This window comes from Pelophylax lessonae, assembly GCF_965119305.1.
Source record: "Pelophylax lessonae genome assembly, chromosome: 5".
Classification (NCBI taxonomy): domain Eukaryota; kingdom Metazoa; phylum Chordata; class Amphibia; order Anura; family Ranidae; genus Pelophylax; species Pelophylax lessonae.
In genome coordinates this window covers 328310583-328331143 of record NC_138772.1, presented here as the reverse complement: position 1 = coordinate 328331143, position 20561 = coordinate 328310583, and the positions used below count along the sequence as shown (strand labels likewise).

General features: G+C 44.2%; 1 protein-coding gene across 1 annotated transcript in view; it reads right to left on the bottom strand.

The window, feature by feature from the left end:
* LOC309556510 (uncharacterized protein) overlaps window positions 1-10053 on the bottom strand; it is a gene marked incomplete at its 5' end in the record, with an annotated part of 148846 nt that extends 138793 nt beyond the window's left edge. The window contains one exon of the mRNA XM_082258959.1: window positions 9994-10053. Within this exon, the coding sequence (XP_082115085.1) occupies window positions 9994-10053 (60 nt within the window). The remainder of the gene's footprint in view (window positions 1-9993) is intronic.
* Window positions 10054-20561: the final 10508 nt, after the last annotated feature.

The window sequence follows — 20561 nt, the reverse complement described above, 5'->3', positions numbered from 1 at the left end:
CCTTTGATTGCCCCTGATGTTAATCCCTTCCCTGCCAGTGTCATTAGTACAGTGACAGTGCATATTTTGAGCAGTGATCACTGTATTGGTGTCACTTGTTCCCCAAAAAAGTGTCAATAGTGTCACATTAGTGTTTGATTTGTCTGCCACAATGTCACAGTTTTCCCATAAGTCGCTGATCGCTGCTGGGGTTTCCCCTTTTGTTTGCAGGTGACTAAAGATGGCAAACAAGTCAGCTGCGTACTAAGGATGACCTTCCACCCTTTTAGACCCACAGTGATGCAGGTGAACCCTCAGGGCCGTTATGTTTTCCTGAAGGAAACTATTGTAGGGAAAAAGTTTACATTTGCTACTATTTATGGTCCTAATACTAACCAACTCTCCTTTATTGATACAGTTTTGGAGCACCTAGCCGAGTTTAAAGAGGGTTCTTTGATTCTTGGGGGTGACTTTAACATCAGTCCTGACCCATTACTTGACACATTGCATAGGCGACCCACTCACTCATACGCATTTTTAAACACTTTCACAAAACCCTGCAGACACATCTTCTGATGGACACCTGGAGACTACTTCATCCCACAGAAAGAGACTTCAGCTACTACTCTAAAGTGCGCAACGTATATACCCACATTGACCTTCTTGGTGTAGACCACCCCACTCTTGAGCTTCTGCAGCAATCGTTGATTGAGAACATTACTAGATCATGCACCGATTACGGTTACTCTCGACTTGCCGCCTGGTACCCATAGGACCTGGTCATGGCGACTAAATGAATACCTTTTTGACGATTCTGTGGTGGTCTCAAAAGTCTCTGAGGTTCCAACCCTTTACGTCATAGAAAACACTACAGAAGACCTTATTAAGGGGATAGTATGGGAAGGCCATAGAGGTTCTGACCCATTACTTCACAGAAAACACTACGGAAGACCTTAGCGAGAGGATAGTATGGGAAGTTTATAAAGCAGTGGTAAGAGGAGAACTGATCTCCTGTGGCACTATGCTTAAGAAGGCCCACCAAGTGGACTTTCAAAGGATGCTTTCTGCCCTTCAACAAGCCGAACATAGGCATAAACATAGCGGAGAGCCCGAGGCTTTGACAAAGCTGACTGAACTTAGAGAGCTGTTTCTACGCTTGCTAGACCACAAAACACACAAACAATTACACTACATGTCTCATAAATACTATGAGCATGGAAATAAATGCGACCGTATGCTTGCAAGAGCTTTGCGAATGAAAAATGGATAAATGTGTCTGCATAAGCTTCAATCCTCAACTGGGGAGATGCTTTTTCAGTCGTCTAAAATTGCCACGGGGATCCGCGATTATTATGCAGAACTATATAACTTGGGCACGACTTTATCCCCTGATGACCAGGCTAATAGGTTGACTGGAATCCAAGATTATTTATCCACAAATTGCTTCCCCTCCCTGACGGATGAACAATGTTCCAACCTGGTATCCCCAATCACAGCCGCTGAGCTAGAATCTACCGTGAAGTCCCTACCCAATGGGAAAAGCCCGGGACCTGACGGGTTCACCAAGGCATATTATAATACATTCCTCGCCCTACTGTTAGACTCCATGTGTTAGACCCCATATGTAACTTTGATTCCTTAGAGAAGGGTAGCGTAATTCTCCCAGAAGCACTGTTGGCCCATATCTTGGTGATCCTGAAAGAAGGTAAAGACCCCACCTCCCCCCAAAGCTACCGTCCCATATCCTTACTAAACACAGATATTAAATTAGGAAAAATTCTGGCAAACCGATTGAAGTATATCATGCCCCATATCATTTACCCTGATCAAACAGGATAGGTTGCAAAGCCAGGGACAACTCAATTATGGCAATCCAACTAATATACTGGGCCTGAAATGGTCAGGAATCTTCACCTTACTTAATATTATCAATAGAAACAGAAAATCGGATTTTTGTAAGATCTTACCGTAAAATCCTTTTCTCTTAAGCTCATTGACAGACGTAGTCTTCTTGATTCACAAGAACTGGGTTTTGCTGCCCTCTACAGGAGTAGGACTAGGCAGAAAGAAAAAACATTCTGGCTCCACCCTAGGGGCAGTCCCAGAGGGTATATCCTCTTCCTGTCTGCTACAGAGAATCAGTTCTGTCCCAAAGCAGCAACAGAGAATTTAACCCAACCCAACTCAATGATAGAGGGGCGGGTACTACGTCTGTCAATGAGCTTAAGAGAAAAGGATTTTACGGTAAGATCTTACAAAAATCCGATTTTCTCTGTCGCTCATTGACAGACGTAGTCTTCTTGATTCACAAGAACTGGGACATCCAGTAGCAGTGCCACAAATGAGGGGTGGGATTGACCGAAATCAAAATCCAAACTAGAAGGCCCAACCGGAGCCAACCAGAAGTATCAAAGGACTCATCGAGTAAACAGATGAGACCTACCCCACAAATCCTCGAGGTAGACCAACAGTCTCCTCAAACAGTGGCCTGCAGGAACCTTGCGGCCAGAAGAGGCATCTGACGATGCCATCACATAAACCTTATACAATATTGTAAAGGTATGAACCGACGACTAAACAGTCGCCTTGAAAACCTGAACCACTGACGCCTGATGGCGGAGGGTCCAGGAAACTCTAAGCGCCCGAGTAGAATGCGCCTTAACAGGGAACGGGGGATCCCGACCCTTAGATAAAATAAGCCTATACCACCGTCTGTCTGATCCATCTAAAGATGGTCGCAGCAGAACAGGAAACCCCTTCTTAGGGCCATCCGTAATCACAAACTGTGAATCCGTCTTACAAATTGAATCCGTAGTATTCAAATATATCCTGATCGCCCGAACTACATCCAAGGAATGCCATGCAAATTCTCGAGGATGATTGGGCTAAGGACATAGGAAGGACAATACACTGTCCTCATTCAATGAAACTTTGAAACCACCTTAGGAAGGAAGGATGGATTCGGATGAAGAACAACCTTATCCCTATGAACCACCAGATCTGGGGAACAACAGGATAATGCAGCCAGTTCTGACACCCTGCGTGCAGAAGTGATAGCCACCAAGAAGACCACCTTCTGGGATAAAGTAAGCAAGGGAATCTCCCTGATATTTCCAAAGGGAGGTGTCTGAAGAACCGACAGCACCAAATTAAGATCCCAGGATGGTAACGGCGCGTGCACTGGCGGAGCCAGGTGTCGCACCCCCTGGATGAAATTCCGCACCAAGGAATGAGTAGACAAAGGCTTCTGAAAGAAGATAGCAAATGCTGAAACCAGACCCTTGATAACACTCAAGGCCAGCTTCTGCTCAACTCCCTGTTGCAGAAAAGCCAATATTCGGGCTACCGAATAAAGATGTAGATGGAACCCAAGGGATTCACACCACACAATATAAGACTTCCATGTACGATGATAATCTTTCTGGAAGTCGCTTTCCTTGTTTTAACTAGAGTAGGAATAACTGAAGCTGACAATCCCTTGTCTTTCAGCACCTGGGTCTCAATAACCAGGCCGTTTAAAACCAGCGATCGTAAAGCAGGATGGAAGATCGGTCCCTGAGACAGTAGATCCTCCCTGAGAGGAAGTCTCCACGGGACGTCCGCCACCAGTCTGACCAAGTCGGCGTATCAAGCTCGACGAGGCCAGTCCGGAGCTGCCAGGATTACTGGAATTCCTTCCTCCTCTATCCTGCGAAGAAGTCTTGGCAGTAACCCAAGAGGAGGGAAGGCATACATTAGCTGGTATTGCCCCCACGGGGTGACCAGTGCGTCTGCGGTCTCTGCTAGAGGATCGCGGGAGCGAGCCACGAATCTCTGTACTTTTCTGTTGAATCGTGATGCCAACAGATCCACATCTGGGGTGCCCCAACGTAGGCACAACTGGTGGAAAACTTCTGGATGGAGGGACCATTCCCCCTGATCCGGAGTCTGACGGCTGAGATAATCTGCCTGCCAATTTTCCACCCCCGGAATGAACACCGCAGAGATAGCTGGAACAAATCGTTCCGCCCAGCGAAGAATGCAAGCCACTTCTTTGGCCGCTCGGACACTCTTGGTGCCCCCCTGGTGATTGACATAAGCCACGGCCGTGGCGTTGTCCAACTGGATCCGAACCGGGCTGCCCTGGAGCTGCTCGGTCCAGTGAATCAGACAAAGTCTGATCGCTCTCAGTTCCAATACATTTATTGGTAACCTGGATTCTTCCGGGGACCAAAGTCCCTGAACGGATAACTGACCGAGAATTCCTCCCCATCCGCATAGGCTGGCATCCGTGGTCACTATCGTCCAATATATTGGCAGAAATGACTTTCCCTGGCTAAGCATCGGAGACCGAAGCCACCAGACCAGAGACTCTCTGGTCTGTTTGCTCAATTGGATCCGATAGTCCAGGGACTCCGGATTCCGATTCCATCTGAGAAGAATCTCTTGCTGAAGAATTCGGGTATGGGACTGGGCAAATGGGACTGCTTCGAAGGAAGCCACCGTCAACCCCAGAACCCTCCCGAAGGGAAGACCAGCTGTTGGATAGTAACAACTGGACTGCTGATTGAATCTTTCGGAGTTTCCCTACCGGAAGGAAAACTCTTGTCCTGACTGTGTCTAGAATTAGACCCAGATATTCGAGCCTCTGGGTGGGAACCAGAAATGACTTTTGCTGGTTCACCAGCCACCCGAATTCCTGTAAAGAAATTATAGTAATTTCTATGTTTTGTAGCAGGGTCTGAAGAGACTCTGCATGAAGCAGGAGATCGTCTAGGTAACCTAGAATCGATATGCCTCTTTGGCGCAGTAGTGCCAACATTGGGGCCAACACCTTCGTGAAGACCCGAGGAGCCGTGGCGAAACCGAAAGGTAACGCCACAAACTGATATTGGTTCTCTTCTACGGAAAAGCGTAGAAACCGCTGATATCCTGCGAAAAATGGGAATGTGAAGATAGGCGTCCTTGATGTCTATGGACGCTAGGACATCCCCTGGATGCAGGAAGGCTGCTACTGTGCGAATGGATTCCATCTTGAATTTCCTTATGTCGAGAAAGGAATTGAGTGCCCTTAAGTCCAGAATTGGACGCACTTTGCCCTCTTTCCTGGGTATTGTAAATAGGTTTGAATAAAACCCTTGAAAACGTTCTGTCCAAGGAACGTGGACTACCACTCCTTGTTGTAGTAAATCCGTGACTGCTCTCCGCAGATCTTCTAAACGATCCGGGGATAGTCGGATATTGGAAGGGAAGAATCGCGCCGGTGGGAGAGATCGAAACTCGATCTTGTACCCTGACCTTATGACTTCGCAAACCCACTTGTCCGGGATTCTGGAAAGCCATGGATCCGGGAACCGGCGAAGACGTCCCCCCACCCCAATTATGGGTGGGGGCGCACCTTCAGGCTTTGGACGATTTATCTTCAGGTCTGGAGGGGGCGGGCTTTTGCTTGCCCGACCAACGTCCCCTGAAGCCTCCTGAAGGAGCTTTGGAGGACTTAATTTTTTCACCCGCGGGACGAAAAAACTTTTTTGTGAGCAGAGAAAGAAGGCCCTCGTCTTTGACGAGTTCCTTTACCTTTAACATCTTGCGGTAAAAAGGTGCTCTTTCCACCCGTGAGATCCTCAATGATCTCATCTAAGTTGGCTCCAAATAGACGCTCTCCTAAAAAAGGGGATATTAGCTAATGCTTTTTTGGAACCTTGGTCGGCTAACCAACCTTTTAGCCACAGTGTACGCCTGAGAACCACTGCTGAAACTGATGCTCGCGCCAATAATGGAGTGGCGTCTAACGCCGCATCACACACAAACTGTAACCCCTGTATCATTTGTTCCAACAAATCTGATACCGCCTGAGGGACCTCTTCTAAGTCCCGGCGTAACCACTTGGTCCATTCAGTTACAGTCTGCGAAACCAGACCAATAGCAATTATTGGTCTGAAAGCTGATCCAATCAAGGAAAACAAGGTGCGAGACATAGCTTCTATCTTGCGATCCACTGGATCTTTAAAAGACGGAGCGTCTTCTAAAGGAATAACCGTGGCTTTATTCAATCTAGCAATTGGTGAATCCACCACAGGTGGTTCTGTCCATTTCTTAATGAGGGTTTCCTCAAACGGATAACGCCTGTTAATGCGTTTAGAAATAGCAGAGGTGCGTTTTGGCAGACTCCATTCCTCTTTGATTGGATTGCCAAAAACATTTGGGCAATGGAAAAACCTTCGCCATTTTCATGCGTTTTTTAGTCCCAAAAGGGATTTCAGTTTCAGCTATTTCCGACGGAATACCCTGTAATCTTAAGGTTTCTTGAACAGATACAATGAGTGCGTTTACCAACGCTTCCTCTCGGGCTATGGCTGATGCCGAAACATCCTCCTCACTGTCTGAAGACACAGTACCCGAGACACCAATCCCAGATGAAGTACCTGCAACTGCAGAAATAGGCTCAGAGTCTGAATCCGAAGTTTCAGATAATAAGGGGTTAGGCGGGGGTCGCTTTCTTGCGCCCTGTCAATGACAAGCCACTTCCACCCGGGACACAAAAGTTTCCATAATAGCTGACAATGATTCAACCATCAGTGGGGTGCTGGAGGATCCTGCAGACACCTCGAGGGGATCCGGTGGAGATACATGAGTGGCAGGGTCCATGTTAATTCAGGACACCTCTGCCAGAAAAAACAAAAAACTTTCTTTTTTCTTTTTTTAATTTTTTTTTTTTTTATGTGTCTCCCCCTAGCGCAATAGCACCCCTCAGAGTACCTGCTTCTCGATCCCCACAGAGAGAGAGAGGGACCCCCAAGGCTCACCACCCGATGCAGAGAAGTTTCCAACCAACTTCAGTCAGCGTCTGTCTTTTACAGACTGGAAAGAGCTGTGTTCGTTTTCCCGGGTAGAAGGACGTGGCTCCGCCCCCTGTGTACGCCTTCCGGCGTTCCCAGCTCTCCACGAGGTAGCTGGGCTCATCAAACATGGCCGCCCCCATACAGGAGACAATAGACTCCAAAAACATGGCGGCCGGCGTGACCTGAGGACATACATGCACCTGGTCTACGGCAAAATGGCGGCGGACCGCCGAAATCGTTTTTCCCAGCAAATCCACCTGCATCTCTGCTAAGTGGCGGTTTATCGATCTGCAGGAGGTACACTACAATTAAGGTAGGATTATACCTCCTATGTCTGCTGTAATACTACAGTCTGCTGGGTAGAGTGTTAGCTCTCAAACCAAGTCCACTTCCCACCAAACACATACTGTATTTACAAGGGGGACTTTTAGTGTCAGATATATACTGACCATGTATGGAGGGGCCCATAATTCATACTGCCTCATAACGAGGAAAAAAGGGAACGTTTACTCACCATACCGAACCGACAGGCACCCTCTCTTCACAATACCCTCTCCACCGGGGTGGGGGGTTGTGGACCACTCCGGACGCCTCGACTCTGTGGTTCCTGGCGTCCAAGCGAGACTTTTAACTCGCAAGGTCAGTCCCTCCAATGGGACTCCGTCGCGGCCGACCCAGCGCAGAGCTCTGGTCTGCACGCGCTCGTAGGCAGAAACCGGGGTGACCACTGGATCTCAACATCCAGCCCGTCGCCCGGCCCCGCATACTTACTTGAATGTGTCTCGGCCGACCAAGCGCAATGCAATGGTCTGCGCGCGCTCGTAGGCCGGCTGGGGTGACCACTAGTGTCGCCCAGTCCGGCGTTTTTGCTTGAAGATCTCACAGGAAAAAAACACTGGAGAAAACTACCTAAAAAATATTTTTTCTAAAGAAAAAATCTTGCCAGGACCAAAAAGATCCCAGCAAGGAACTTAGGTCCTTACTCCTGACTAGACAGAAAAAAACTGATTCTCTGTAGCAGACAGGAAGAGGATATACCCTCTGGGACTGCCCCTAGGGTGGAGCCAGAACGTTTTTTCTTTCTGCCTAGTCCTACTCCTGTAGAGGGCAGCATAACCCAGTTCTTGTGAATCAAGAAGACTACGTCTGTCAATGAGCGACAGAGAAAAAGCGTTTGATCGCATGGACTGGTCTTACCTACGAGCAGTACTGGAGACTTTGGGGTTGGGCCCGAGCATGCTAACCTGGATTTTGGCCCATTATTCCACCCCCAGTGCACAGGTTAAGGTTAAAGGACTTTTCTCCTCCAAGTTTTTGATCAGGAATGGCACTAGACAGGGGTGCCCGCACTCCCCCCCCCCCTCCTTTTCGCTCTGGTCTTTGAACCCCTATTGTGTAAAATACAAGAGAACACAGATATAAAGGGCTTAAAGGTGGGCAACACAGAGCATAAACTTTCAGCTTTTGCTGATTTGCTATTCCACCTCACAAACCCCCTGATCTCATTGCCAGTCCTGATGCAAGATCTTGAGCATTTTGGGATGCTCTCAAACTTCAAAATTAATCTTATAAAATTCAGGAAATTCTGCCCATTCAACTACCCCTGCTCTGGCAAACAGCCTTAAGGCGGAATTTCCCTTTACATGGGCCAAATCCTCCCTTCGCTATCTAGGCATCCAGCTTACAGACCGCTTTGACACTATTTGCTCAGCCAATTACCTCACATTGCTGGCTGTAGTTAGACAGGATCTCTTACATTGGACTAAAACTGCATTCAATTGGCTGGGGAGGGTAAATATCCTAAAAATGAATATCCTCCCAAGGATTCTCTTCTACCTGCAGATGTTACCTGTGCCCTTACCTAAAAGCTTCTTCACCCAATTATCTAGCATGTCGTCTGGGTTTGTCTGGAATTCACTGAGACCACGAATAGCTCTGAGAGTACTAAGGCGCCCAAAGCACGCAGGTGGTTTGGGTATTCCAGCCGTACAGAGATACTACAGGGCTAAAGTCCTCCAACGGATCCTGAACTGGCGTTTCCATACCCACACCAATCTATGGGTCTCTATTGAGAAGTATCATGCGAGCAGAAACTTGTCTTATGCCCCGTGGCTCTGTAGGGAGAACAGGGGGTTGTCAGATGGCTTGTCCCCTTTGATGGCTCATGTACTTAACCGACTCCTAGACTTGGCACCCTCTGTGTCCCCGCTGGTGCAACTGAGGGGTTTCCTTTGGTTCCCTCCAGGGGAGCAGATGGCATTATTTGGGCCCTGGGTGGACGATGGTAACACCAGTGTGGTAGGCTGTTACCCTATGAGACCTTGAAAGCCTGACATGGGGGTTCTCAAATGGATTTCTAGAGGTACAGACAGCTAAGGGATTTTACTTCTCTTACACCATTTGAACGCCTTTTTATAATGAATGAGCCTATACCCCATATGATCTCTGAACTTTACCAATTGTTGGGTTTGGCTGTCTCTGCCACTAAGCCCACATATATCCAGGTCTGGGAAAGGGACCTGAGGTCCGAGCTTACTACTTTCCAGCTGACCTACCTGTACCAGCTCAGCCACTCGAGTTCTATCGACTCTAAAATCCAGGAGACAAACTATAGAATCCCGTTACGCTGGTACCGGGTACCCACGACCTAGCCCGGATATATCCTTTGACCTCGGAGCTATGCTGGAGGGGTTGCAGAGGACATGGTAGGCTCTTGCACCTGTGGTGGGAGTGCCCTATGATTATACCCTTTTGATCCAACATCAAGGCTCAGATTGAAACTATCGTGGGCCTTGACATCCCCTTCTCTCCGATCCATTTTCTCTGGCATGTCCCTCCTATGCTGATTAGTTTCTATCAGAGGAGTGTGTTGCCCCACTTGTTGAACGCAGTCAAGAGGTTACTCCAAATCTATTGGAAGCGAACATAAATTCCTGGTCAAGAGGAGTGGGTACGTAAGGCGCATGAGATCAGGGAGACTGGATTGCAACTTGTAAAGGTACTGGAGATTGTTTCGTCAGCACCTGGTTACCATGGCTGGACCACATTTTGTGACCCAGATCAAGTATCCTCCAGTCTAGATTTGGCACTGTTAGGATTGGCGGAACCATCTCTTAGGCAGCGTATTCAATCCCAGAAATAGGGGGACTAGATTTACCCTTTGTGACAAATGGGACAGCTGTTGACTACTCACCTTACTCTGGATGATATCTACTATAGTCGGTGGTGGCGGGCCTGACGTGGATGACGGCATCATTTGCAAGAATCCAAGTATGTTCCTGACCTTTTCCCCTTCTTACTAACTCCTTTTTTTTTAATTTTGAATTTGTTACTATTGTTAAAATTTGGTTTGTATGTTTCTTAAGTGCGCTTTACCCGACAGATGGTATTACCACTAAGGGGGAGACCACCTCTCATAAACATTGTTTTTTTTTTTTTTTTCTTATCTTCCCTATGGTGATTTTAAAATTAACGTGTTATGACTTGGTCCAATCCTGGTGGTGTGTTAGGGGAGGTTAGCTGAAGGCTACCATAGCCCCCCTCCCCTGATGTTCGGCCTGGGGAGGATCATTTCACAAATAACTTTTCACCGGCCTAGGCAGTCTGGGACAGGATCTATGTTCCATTGCCGAGACTTTCTTACCATATTAGTCAGTGATAACATGACAGAAAAGAAAAATCCATATTTGGTGTGACTTCTCTTTGGCTTCAAACTAGCATCAATTCTTACACTTGCACACTTTGTACACTTGCAGAAAGTAAAGGATTTTGGAGGAATAGAATCAAGTGTATGATTAACCAATTATACCAAGCAGTTGCTAATAATCATCAATTTTATATGTAGGTTGAAACAAAGTTGTTAACTTAAACAGAAACAGCTGTGTAGGAGGCTTAAAACTGGGTAAGGAACAGCCAAACTCTGCTATTGAGGTGAGGTTGTAAAAGACAGTTTCTTGTCATGTGTCAAACACCATGGCAAGTTTGAGCACAGCAACAAGACACAAGGTAGTTATAGTGCATTAGCATAGTCTCTCCATGGCAAAGACTTCAAAGCAGACTTCAAGATTTTAGGATGTGCCGTTCAAACTCTTTTGAAGAAACACAAACAAATGGGCAATGTTTAGGACCCTAGACAAACTAAATGCAGAAGAAATCATGCATTGTGCTTATTTCCCTTCGACATTGGAAGATGTCCAGTAGTGCCATTAGCACAGAACTGGAGGAAACCAGTGGGGCACAGATACACCCATCTAATGTCCAGGGAAGCCTGGCCATAAGTGATCTTGGTGGAAACAAGGCTAACTGACAAAAACAAAGGAACTGGGGTGCAGGAGAATGGCAGCAGGTGCTCTGAAATTAGTCAAAATTTGATGTATTTGGCTGTAGCAGGAGGCAGGTTGTTTGCGAAGAGCTGGAAAGCGATACAATAATAAGCATCTGCAGGCAACAGTGAAGCATTGTGGAGGTTCCTTACAAGTTTGAGGTAGCATTTCCGCAAATGGAGTTGGAGTTTTGGTCAGCATCAATAGTGTGTCCTCAGTGCTGAGAAATACAGGCAGACATTTATCCATCATGCCATACCATCAGGGAGGCGTGTGATTGGCCCCAAATTTATTCTGCAGCAGGACAATGACCCCAAACTTACAGCCAATTTCATTAGGAGCTATCTTCAGCGTTAAGAAGAACAAGGAGTCCTGGAAATGATGGTTTGGCCCACATAGAGCCCTGATCTCAACATCACTGAGTCTGTCTGGGATTACATGAAGAGACAGACGGATGTGAGGCAGCCTATATCCACAGAAGGTCTGTGGTTAGTTCTCCAAGATGTTTGGAACAGCCGAGTTCCTTCAAAAACTGTGTGCAAGTGTACCAAGAAAAAATGATGTTGCTTTGAAGGTAAAGGGTGGTCATGCCAAATATTAATTTGAATTAGATTTCTGTTCTGTTCATTTATTTTCCATTTGTAAATTGATTAAAATAAACTATTAACACTTCTTTTTCTGAAAGCATTCTTAATTCACAACATTTTTTCACACCTGCCTAAAACTTTTGCACAGTAGTGTAAATAGATACGCTACATGTCAAACCTTGCGCGTGGCCATGTAATGGCAACAAACCTAAGTACCCCATATTGGTAATATTGGTAATTGGTTTAGTATTAACCATAAATAATGGGCATAGAAATATTGCTGTCACTCTTGCATTCATGGCTATATGTAACATTTGTAAGGCAATCAACGGTTTTGTCACCCTCTAAACCTAATCCAAAACAGAGAACACTTTGCATTCATTCAGAAATTGCAAAGCATTCCCTGAATGGCACCTGTGCTGAGTGGCCAAACTCCTGTATTCAGAATTAATCAGGCCGGCCGCTGAGCATGGGAATCTAGTGGTTATCACTGAAGCAGACACTGCTACATTTCTAGCTTCCAGGGGAATCGTTTAGGTTTATACATAGTTACATATATCCAAGCTGAACCAATGTAACAATGTAAAAATACACCATATATGGATGGAATTCATCTTTAACCACTTCCCATCTGCTGTACATATGAACCCTTTGCTCACAAAGCCCCTTTTGCATGTTTAAAAAAACATTTAAAGCCTGAATATTACATGAAATCTCCAAAACTTCATGTAGCGCTATCCTCGAAGGACCAACTGATTGATTTGGGTACTCTGCTCTTTCCTTGGTCCTGGTTGGAGCCCCACTCCTGCTGACATCACACAAATACCTTGGCTGCAAGGTCTCACACAAGAAAAATTCACACCAGTTGTGGTAAAAAATTACCTGATTGGATTTATAACAATAAAATTGTAAAACAATGTAACAGTTTAAAGGTTAATAAGTACACTGAGTCAACACCAGAGCTATACAGTATGGTAAAATACCCTTTGAATTGTGGCCACCTATGTCCTGCAGGACTAGGGGTATAAACAATAGCTCTCTGACTGGGAGATCATGCTTCAAGTGAGACGTGTAAGGATATGAAGGCAGTTAAACGGGCTAGCTCACTTGTAGGCCCTCAGTCAAGAGAGTCTAGGTTTATACCTCCTGCACACCAGTACTTCTACAAACATAGTCCCTGAATATGAACAATCTAAAAAATTGATTCTTCTGCTGGCTTAGTTGGGGCCTTTAGGTTGGTGTGTAGGGAAAGGTGCAGTCCCTTTAAGATGTGGAAGAATTGGGTGATTTTTTTTTAATAAAGTATCAAAGACGAGACTGCACTGAGTAAATAGATACCCAGCAAGTCAAACATTACCCACTTGCCTACTGGCCACTTTTACCACCTTCCTGTCCAGGTCAATTTTCAGCTATTAGTGCTGTCGCACTTTGAATGATAATTGCGTGGTCATACAACACTGTACCAGAATATTTTCTAATTTATAAAATAAATTATAAAATGTATAATTTTTTTATAGACAGATAGAGCTTTCTTTTGGTGGTATTTAATCACCACAGGTTTTTATTTTTTGATAAACAAATGAAAAAAGACTGAAAATTTTGGGAAAAAAACACCCTTTTTCTGTTATGAAATTAGTTAAGTATTTTTTCTCCTTCACTGATGTGCGCTGATGAAGCTGCACTGATAGGCTGCATTGATGGGCACTGATGAGGCTGCACAGGTGGGAACTAATAAGACTACACTGATGAGGCTGAACCGATGGCCACTGATGAGGGGGCACTGATAATCTGCTTTGATGGGCACTGTTGCAGAGGTACTGGTATTCTGCACTGATGAACACTGATTGGCACTGATGGGGGTGCACTGATAATCAGGGCACTGATAATTAGTGTCCTGATTATCAGTGTAAATGTCTGCTGTCACAGGAAAGATGGCTATCGGGAGGACGTCATATGACGGAGGTGTGTGGAAGTGATCTACTGTCTACATAGCCGTCAAATCGCTTCCATCTCACTGCCGACAGTCAGCTTGTCAGATTTACTCACACGCTCGGCAGTGTGTAAAAACCCCCCATAGTTTTTATGGTGGTGTTAATAAAGGGGTTAAAGGAATTAACATCATTACCTTTATGTTTGCTGACATTGCCTGTTATAATCAATAAATAAAAAACAACTATGTTGCTTGTTAGAGACATGTTGTAGGTTTGGCATATGATCAGTTTGGCATATTATCAATTATTATTAGTTATGGTTTAACAAAGTAGCATGATTTTTACAGATGTTTTTCCTTAAATAACATTTTTGCAGCTTTGCTTCCGCAGAACCTAAAATTTATTTTTTTCCTGGACACAAGGTTTTCTTCTTTTATAGTGGGGGTACTATATTTATTAGGAGCCTAATGCTAAATACTACAAAGAACTGAAGTTAATTTTTTATTACCACCAATCATATATTTTTTTTATATCAAGCATTTTTTTTTTACATTAAGGGGTCTTTCACACGGTCCGCCTCCGTAGGCGGATCCGTGCTGCTCAGCGGGGATCGATCCGCGATCCCCGCTGAGCCGGCGGATGACAGCTCCGTCTCCGCTTGCAGTGCGGAGAGGGAGGTGTCACAGCCCCCGCTGCTCTCTATGGGGAATCGGATGAGAGCGGACCGCCTGTCCGCTCTCATCCAATCTGATCCCCAGGACGGATGGAAAATAGGGTTTCCATCCGTCCGGATTTCACGGACAGGATCGGATGCGGATGGCAGCGGGTGTCAGCGGACATGTCATCCGCTGCTTCATAGGGCTGAATGGGGCATCCTATCAGATCCGCCTAAAAAACTGACAGACGGATCTGATCGGACCGCCCGTGTGAAAGAGCCCTTAGTTATACAAGAAAAGGCAGTCATTGCGCATGCGCTAGTGAAGTCACGGGTTGCATGTAATGTAAATATCTCCTAAACGGTACATGTTTAGGAGATATTTTTACTACCTATGGGCAATAGGTAAATGTCTGCAGAGAAAGTTTACTTCCTCTTTAAATTTTAGGTAAAGATACAAACATTTGTTGCACAAATATAAATTCTACTTTAAAGATATATTGCCTATGTCTACATAGATAAGATAAATTCTAGACACTTTAAAACTCCCCAGGTTAGTAGTGTGAGCTGTCTGCATAATATGGGATTTGGAGTCCTTACTTACTGATCCTGGGACAAAACAATTTGATGGATTCCTACAAAATTAATCTTATCATAATGTTCAGAAAAGTAGAACTTAACAAAATAATCAACATTGTTTTGTTTTTGTTAGTTTAACTTTTATCCTTTAAAGAATGACATTTTCGTTGATAAGCTACTGTACCTGTAAATACGTCAGTCAAATACATTCCAAGTAACTTGCCTATGTATTAGACTGTTCAAAGTAAAAGCAGCGTGCTTAAGTAAAACAAAGATTGTTTTCACTATTGACCTAGCCAAGCAAATCTAACAGTAAGCTCAGCCTTGTGAAAATACAACTTGCACTTTGTTCCTTGTTATGAATTAAATGAAAAACACTGAAATGTTCATTTGGCGCCAGGATTTTTTTTTTTGTACGCATGCTGGCATCCCAGCTTTTTCACAACATAGGGAAACACTGATAAGTGTATTAGGATACTAATACTGTATATTAAACACATTGAAGATTTTTACCTAATGTTAGCCTGTAGAAAATAAGGGTGATTCAAACATTAAAAAATGCAGAATAAGAGTTTACAGCCGCATGCACAATGGATGTTTTTCAGCTGCTCCTAGGGGTGTCTGGTAATAGGCTTTGTATGTTAGCCTATGTGTCCATGCACACAGGCTTTTAGAGGCTTTTCTTGTTTGTTTGTATTGACCTTTATGTCGAGGAGGAAAAAAACACATCCTTTAGAAATAGTATCGGTATATACACTTTTTTTTATATTTTTTTGTAATGGAGGTCTTATTGCCTCTCCTGTGGCCATTTTAGGATTGAATACCATTTTCGGATTGAAGTGAAGAGATTAAAATGATGTGTCTTTAAAATTATGCTAATTGGGGTAAGCATGACCTGTGGATGTGAGCATGTGACTTAGCAAATGTAATATTTCTGAATATGAAAAAAAACAAAAAAAAACACAATATGTATATATATATATATATATATATATATATATATATATATACAGTTCTATTCAAAATTATTCAACCCCCACTGAAATTGATTTTGATCATTCAGTCATCCTGCTTACAATTAAATCAAAGAGGCACGTGTAGGTCAGACAAATATAAACATAACATTTATAATGAAATAACCACAAATGTCTTTTCTGTGCTCACATAATTATCAGTTTTATTCAACCCCCAAGTGACATTCAATCTTAGTACTTAGTACAACATCCTTTTACAGTTATAACAGCTTTTAAACGTGAAGCATAGCTTGACACAAGTATCTTGCAGCGATCTACGGGTATCTTCGCCCATTCGTCATGGGCAAAAGCCTCCAGTTCAGTCACATTCTTAGGCTTGTGCACTGCAACTGCTTTCTTTAAGTCCCACCAGAGGTTCTCAATCGGATTTAAGTCTGGTGACTGTGATGACCACTCCAAAATGTTCCAGCCTTTAATCTGCAACCATGCTCTAGTGGACTTGGAGGTATGCTTGGGATCATTGTCCTGTTGAAAGGTCCAACGTCTCCCAAGCCTCAGGTTTGTGACGGACTGCATCACATTGTCATCCAATATCTCCTGGTACTGAAGAGAATTCATGGTACCTTGCACACGCTGAAGCTTCCCTGTACCTGCAGAAGCAAAACAGCCCCAAAGCATGATTGACCCCCTGCCATGCTTCACAGTAGGCAAGGTGTTCTTTTCTTCATAGGCCTTGTTCTTCCTCCTCCAAACATAGCGTTGATCCATGGGCCCAAACAGTTATAATTTTGTTTCATCAGTACACAGAACACTATCCCAAAACTTCTGTGGTTTGTCCACATGACTTTTGGCATACTGCAGTCGACTCTTCTTATTCTTTGGAGACAGCAAGGGGGTGCGCCTGGGAGTTCTGGCATGGAGGCCTTCATTACGCAGTGTGCGCCGTATTGTCTGAGCAGAAACTTCAGTACCCACATCTGACAAATCTTTTCTCAGTTCCTCAGCAGTCACACGGGGACTTTTCTCCACTCTACGCTTCAGGTAGCGCACAGCAGTCGAAGTCAGCATCTTCTTTCTGCCACGACCAGGTAGCGTTTCAACAGTGCCTTTTCCTTGAATTTGCGAATGATACTTTCTATGGTGTCTCTTGGTATGTTTAACATCTTTGCAATCTTCTTATAGCCATTGCCCTTCCTGTGAAGAGTAATCACCTCTTCTCTTGTCTTCCTGGACCATTCTGTTGAATTCACCATGTTTGTAACCACACCAGTAAATGTCTAGAAGGAGCTGAGTATCACAGTCATTTTAAAGCTGCCTAATTGGTGCTTATTAGGCTTTATTGCTGCTCCCTGACATCCACAGGTGTTTTCAATACCTGATTGAAAACACTTCAATGAACCTCTGTTCTTCATAGTGGTAGTCTTTAAGGGGTTGAATAATTGTGTCAATGAAGAATTCACAAAAGAAACATTTAATACTGTATTACAAAACCAATTGATGTCATTTTAGTTGCATATGGTTCTTTAACCACCTCCCACCCGGGCCATAGTACATATACGGCCGGGTGGGAGTCTCGTCCTTCTGAATGGACGTTCCGGAACGTCCTTCAGAAGGAGAGAGATCGCGCCGCCGCGGGCATGCGCAGCGGCGCGATCTCGATGTGCCTGTGTCCCTAGGACACAGAGCAACAAGCCTCGGCAGGAGGGCCCCGTGATTGGCCCTCCTGATCACATGATGGCTGTGACCAATCACAGCCGTCATGTAATAATACAGCCGTTGTAACGGCTTCGATCTCTTCTCCTCCTAACAGATCCTGTCAGTGAGGAGAAGAGAAGAGGATCTATTCTGCAGCTGGGGTGATCAGTGAGTATTTCTAATTACTCACTGATCACAGGGGGGGTCTGTGCTGGTAATCAGATGATTGATTACCAGTGCAGCCCTGGGGGGAGGGGATGCCACTAGAGCCACCAGGGATGCCCACCCATGACCACCAGGGATGCCCACCATGGCCACCAGGGATGGCAAACAGGGCTCAGAGAGCCTGCCAGTGGTGCCCCCCTATCAGTGCTGCCCACCAATGTCATCTATCAGTGCTGCCCACCAGTGCCCGTTATTGCCATCTATCAGTGCCGCCCACCAGTGCCCATTATTGCCCACCAGTGCTGCCTATCAGTGCCCATCAGTGCCCCCCATCAGTGCCGATCAGTGCCGCCCATCAGTGCCACCCATCAGTGCCCATCAGTGCCGCCTATCAGTGCCCATCAGTGCCGCCGATCAGTGCCCATCAGTGCTGCCTATCAGTGCCCATCAGCGCTGCCTATCTGTGCCCACCAATGCTGCATATCAGTGCTATCTATCAGTGCCACATATCAGTGCCCATCAGTGCTGCATATCAGTGTTACCTATCAGTGCCCATCAGTGCTGCATATCAGTGCCACCCCATCAGTGCCACCCCATCAGTGTCTCCTCATCAGTGCCTGTCAGTGCGGCGTCATCAGTGCTCATCAGTGCAGGAAAAAACGTATCTATTTACCAAATTCTATAACCTAAACAAAAAACTTTTTTTTTTTTTCAAACTTTTCGGCCTTTTTTTATTTGTGCACCAAAAAAGAAAAAACCTGGCGGTGATCAAATACCACCAAAAGAAAGCTCTATTTGTGGGGAAAAAATGACATAAATTTGGTTTAGGTACAGTGTTGCATGACCGCGCAATTGTCATTCAAAATGCAACAGCGCTAAAAGCTGAAAATTGGTCTGGGAAGGAAGGGGGTTTAAGTGCCCTGTATTGAGGTGGTTAAGAAGTCCTTGTAGGATTTCATTCTGAATACAATTACAAATGTACACTAAATTCCCTAAAACCCTTTACAGCATTGGGGGGTTGAATAATTTTGAATACAACTGTATATATACACACACATACATATTCATACATACATACATACATACACACACAGTATTCATATAGTTTGTGTGCAGCTTTTTTTTGGGCAACATTCCTCAAGAAGCCGTGGTCAGAGAAACATGTTGATGAAAACATCAGTGTAGCCTTTCTAAAAGAGACATCAGATTTACTGCTGTATTTGTAATGTAAAATTATACTTTTTAATGTGATTTTAAATGAATGCTTAATAAAAACGTACAAAACATTTTAAATGATTTGTATTGTCTAGCACCCTAAAAATCTCATACGGTTAAAATTGGTTTATATAGTATTATTGGGGATGTCGGTGCCATTCTTGTGAATAATCTCCTGATCCAGTAAAAACCCATGTAAAAAAGGCTTTTAGAGGACTTTAGAGGCAGAAAATACAACTCACTGCCAGTGCGCCCAGGAGCAGCAAAGTTTTGGCAGAAAAAAATGCCCAAGTACTTGACACCTGTAAATGTGCCTATATGCGTGTAAATGTGTTGCACACTTTTACAAGCATCAGATGTTTTTTTTTCTGCCAAAACGCCACTGCCAGCAAGAAAGGCTTCTAGGAGAGATTGTAAAAATGTCCTGTTTGTACGAGGCTCGATTATCAATCATTTATATTACTGCTTTACATAGTAGACAGAAAAGGCACACATTGCAAAAACAGGTTCAAGAAGTAGATTATTTAAGCAAAAGTTTTGAGTCAAGGAGGAAGGGTCAAAAACTTTTCATACATTCTCTGATCATGAATTATGAACAGGGAAAAATTATATCAAAGATTTGGTCGTTAATGCAAGATAGTTTAAATCAAAAGAAGGGCTCCAGGAGTGACTAAAAGGTGGAAATTTGGCAGAGCATAGATCTGCAAAACAAAACACAAGGTGCCACAAAAGGTCTTGAACTGTAAAGAAGATTGAAAGAAGTTGGGAGAGATTGTCAAGGCAATTACTACAGGAGTGTCAGACCATCCAATGAGAGTGAGGGATGAATGTATTAGGTCCAAGGGTTCCACATCTTCACAAACCCCTTATGAGTCAGTAAGTATGCTTGTTAAATGTTGAAGTAAATTATATTAAACTTCGCCTCCTCATATGAGGTAAATTGTTTTTTCGAAGCGTGCACTATGGTTTGCTTGACAGCTAAAAAGACATAAGTCGAGCTTATTCTAAGCTTTGGTGAGGGAAGGGGGACTGTAAATGGGAGAGCACCAGCCAAGGGTCTTTAGGAAGGTAATTTACGAACAAGCCTTATAAGAGTCTAAACACTTTTGTCCACAACCTACCTAACACTAGACAGGTCTCCCAATTGTGCAATATATCATCAATGTATGACAATAAAACCTTGCGCTTGTGGTAAGAAAGAATAAATAAATTAATAAAGTGCTGAAATACGTGCTACACCAAATGAAGAAAGAATAATGTTGTCTGTGTATACAAAAGCTGCTTGCTGCAAATAAAGTGCTAGTGCTATTTAAATCATGTAGGTCAGTGGTTGCAGCGCTGCTTCAACTAAAAAAAACTACATATAGTGTGCAAATTCACATATAAATAAATGATGAGCAGAGATGCATCAAAATTCATAAAAATACATAAAAATGCATACATATAGGTGAAAAAAAAATTGATGAAGAAAAATTGCATATCGTCCATAATCTAGTCCATCAAAGAAATGCAAATAAAGTGCTTCTGTGCTTAATCCGTGCTTGGAAGGGGGTTTCCCCCGTGTGGTTTTCTACTTACCACAATGTGCTTTTAAACAGGCATATACTGCTGATCACACTCTTTGCATGAAAATCTCTG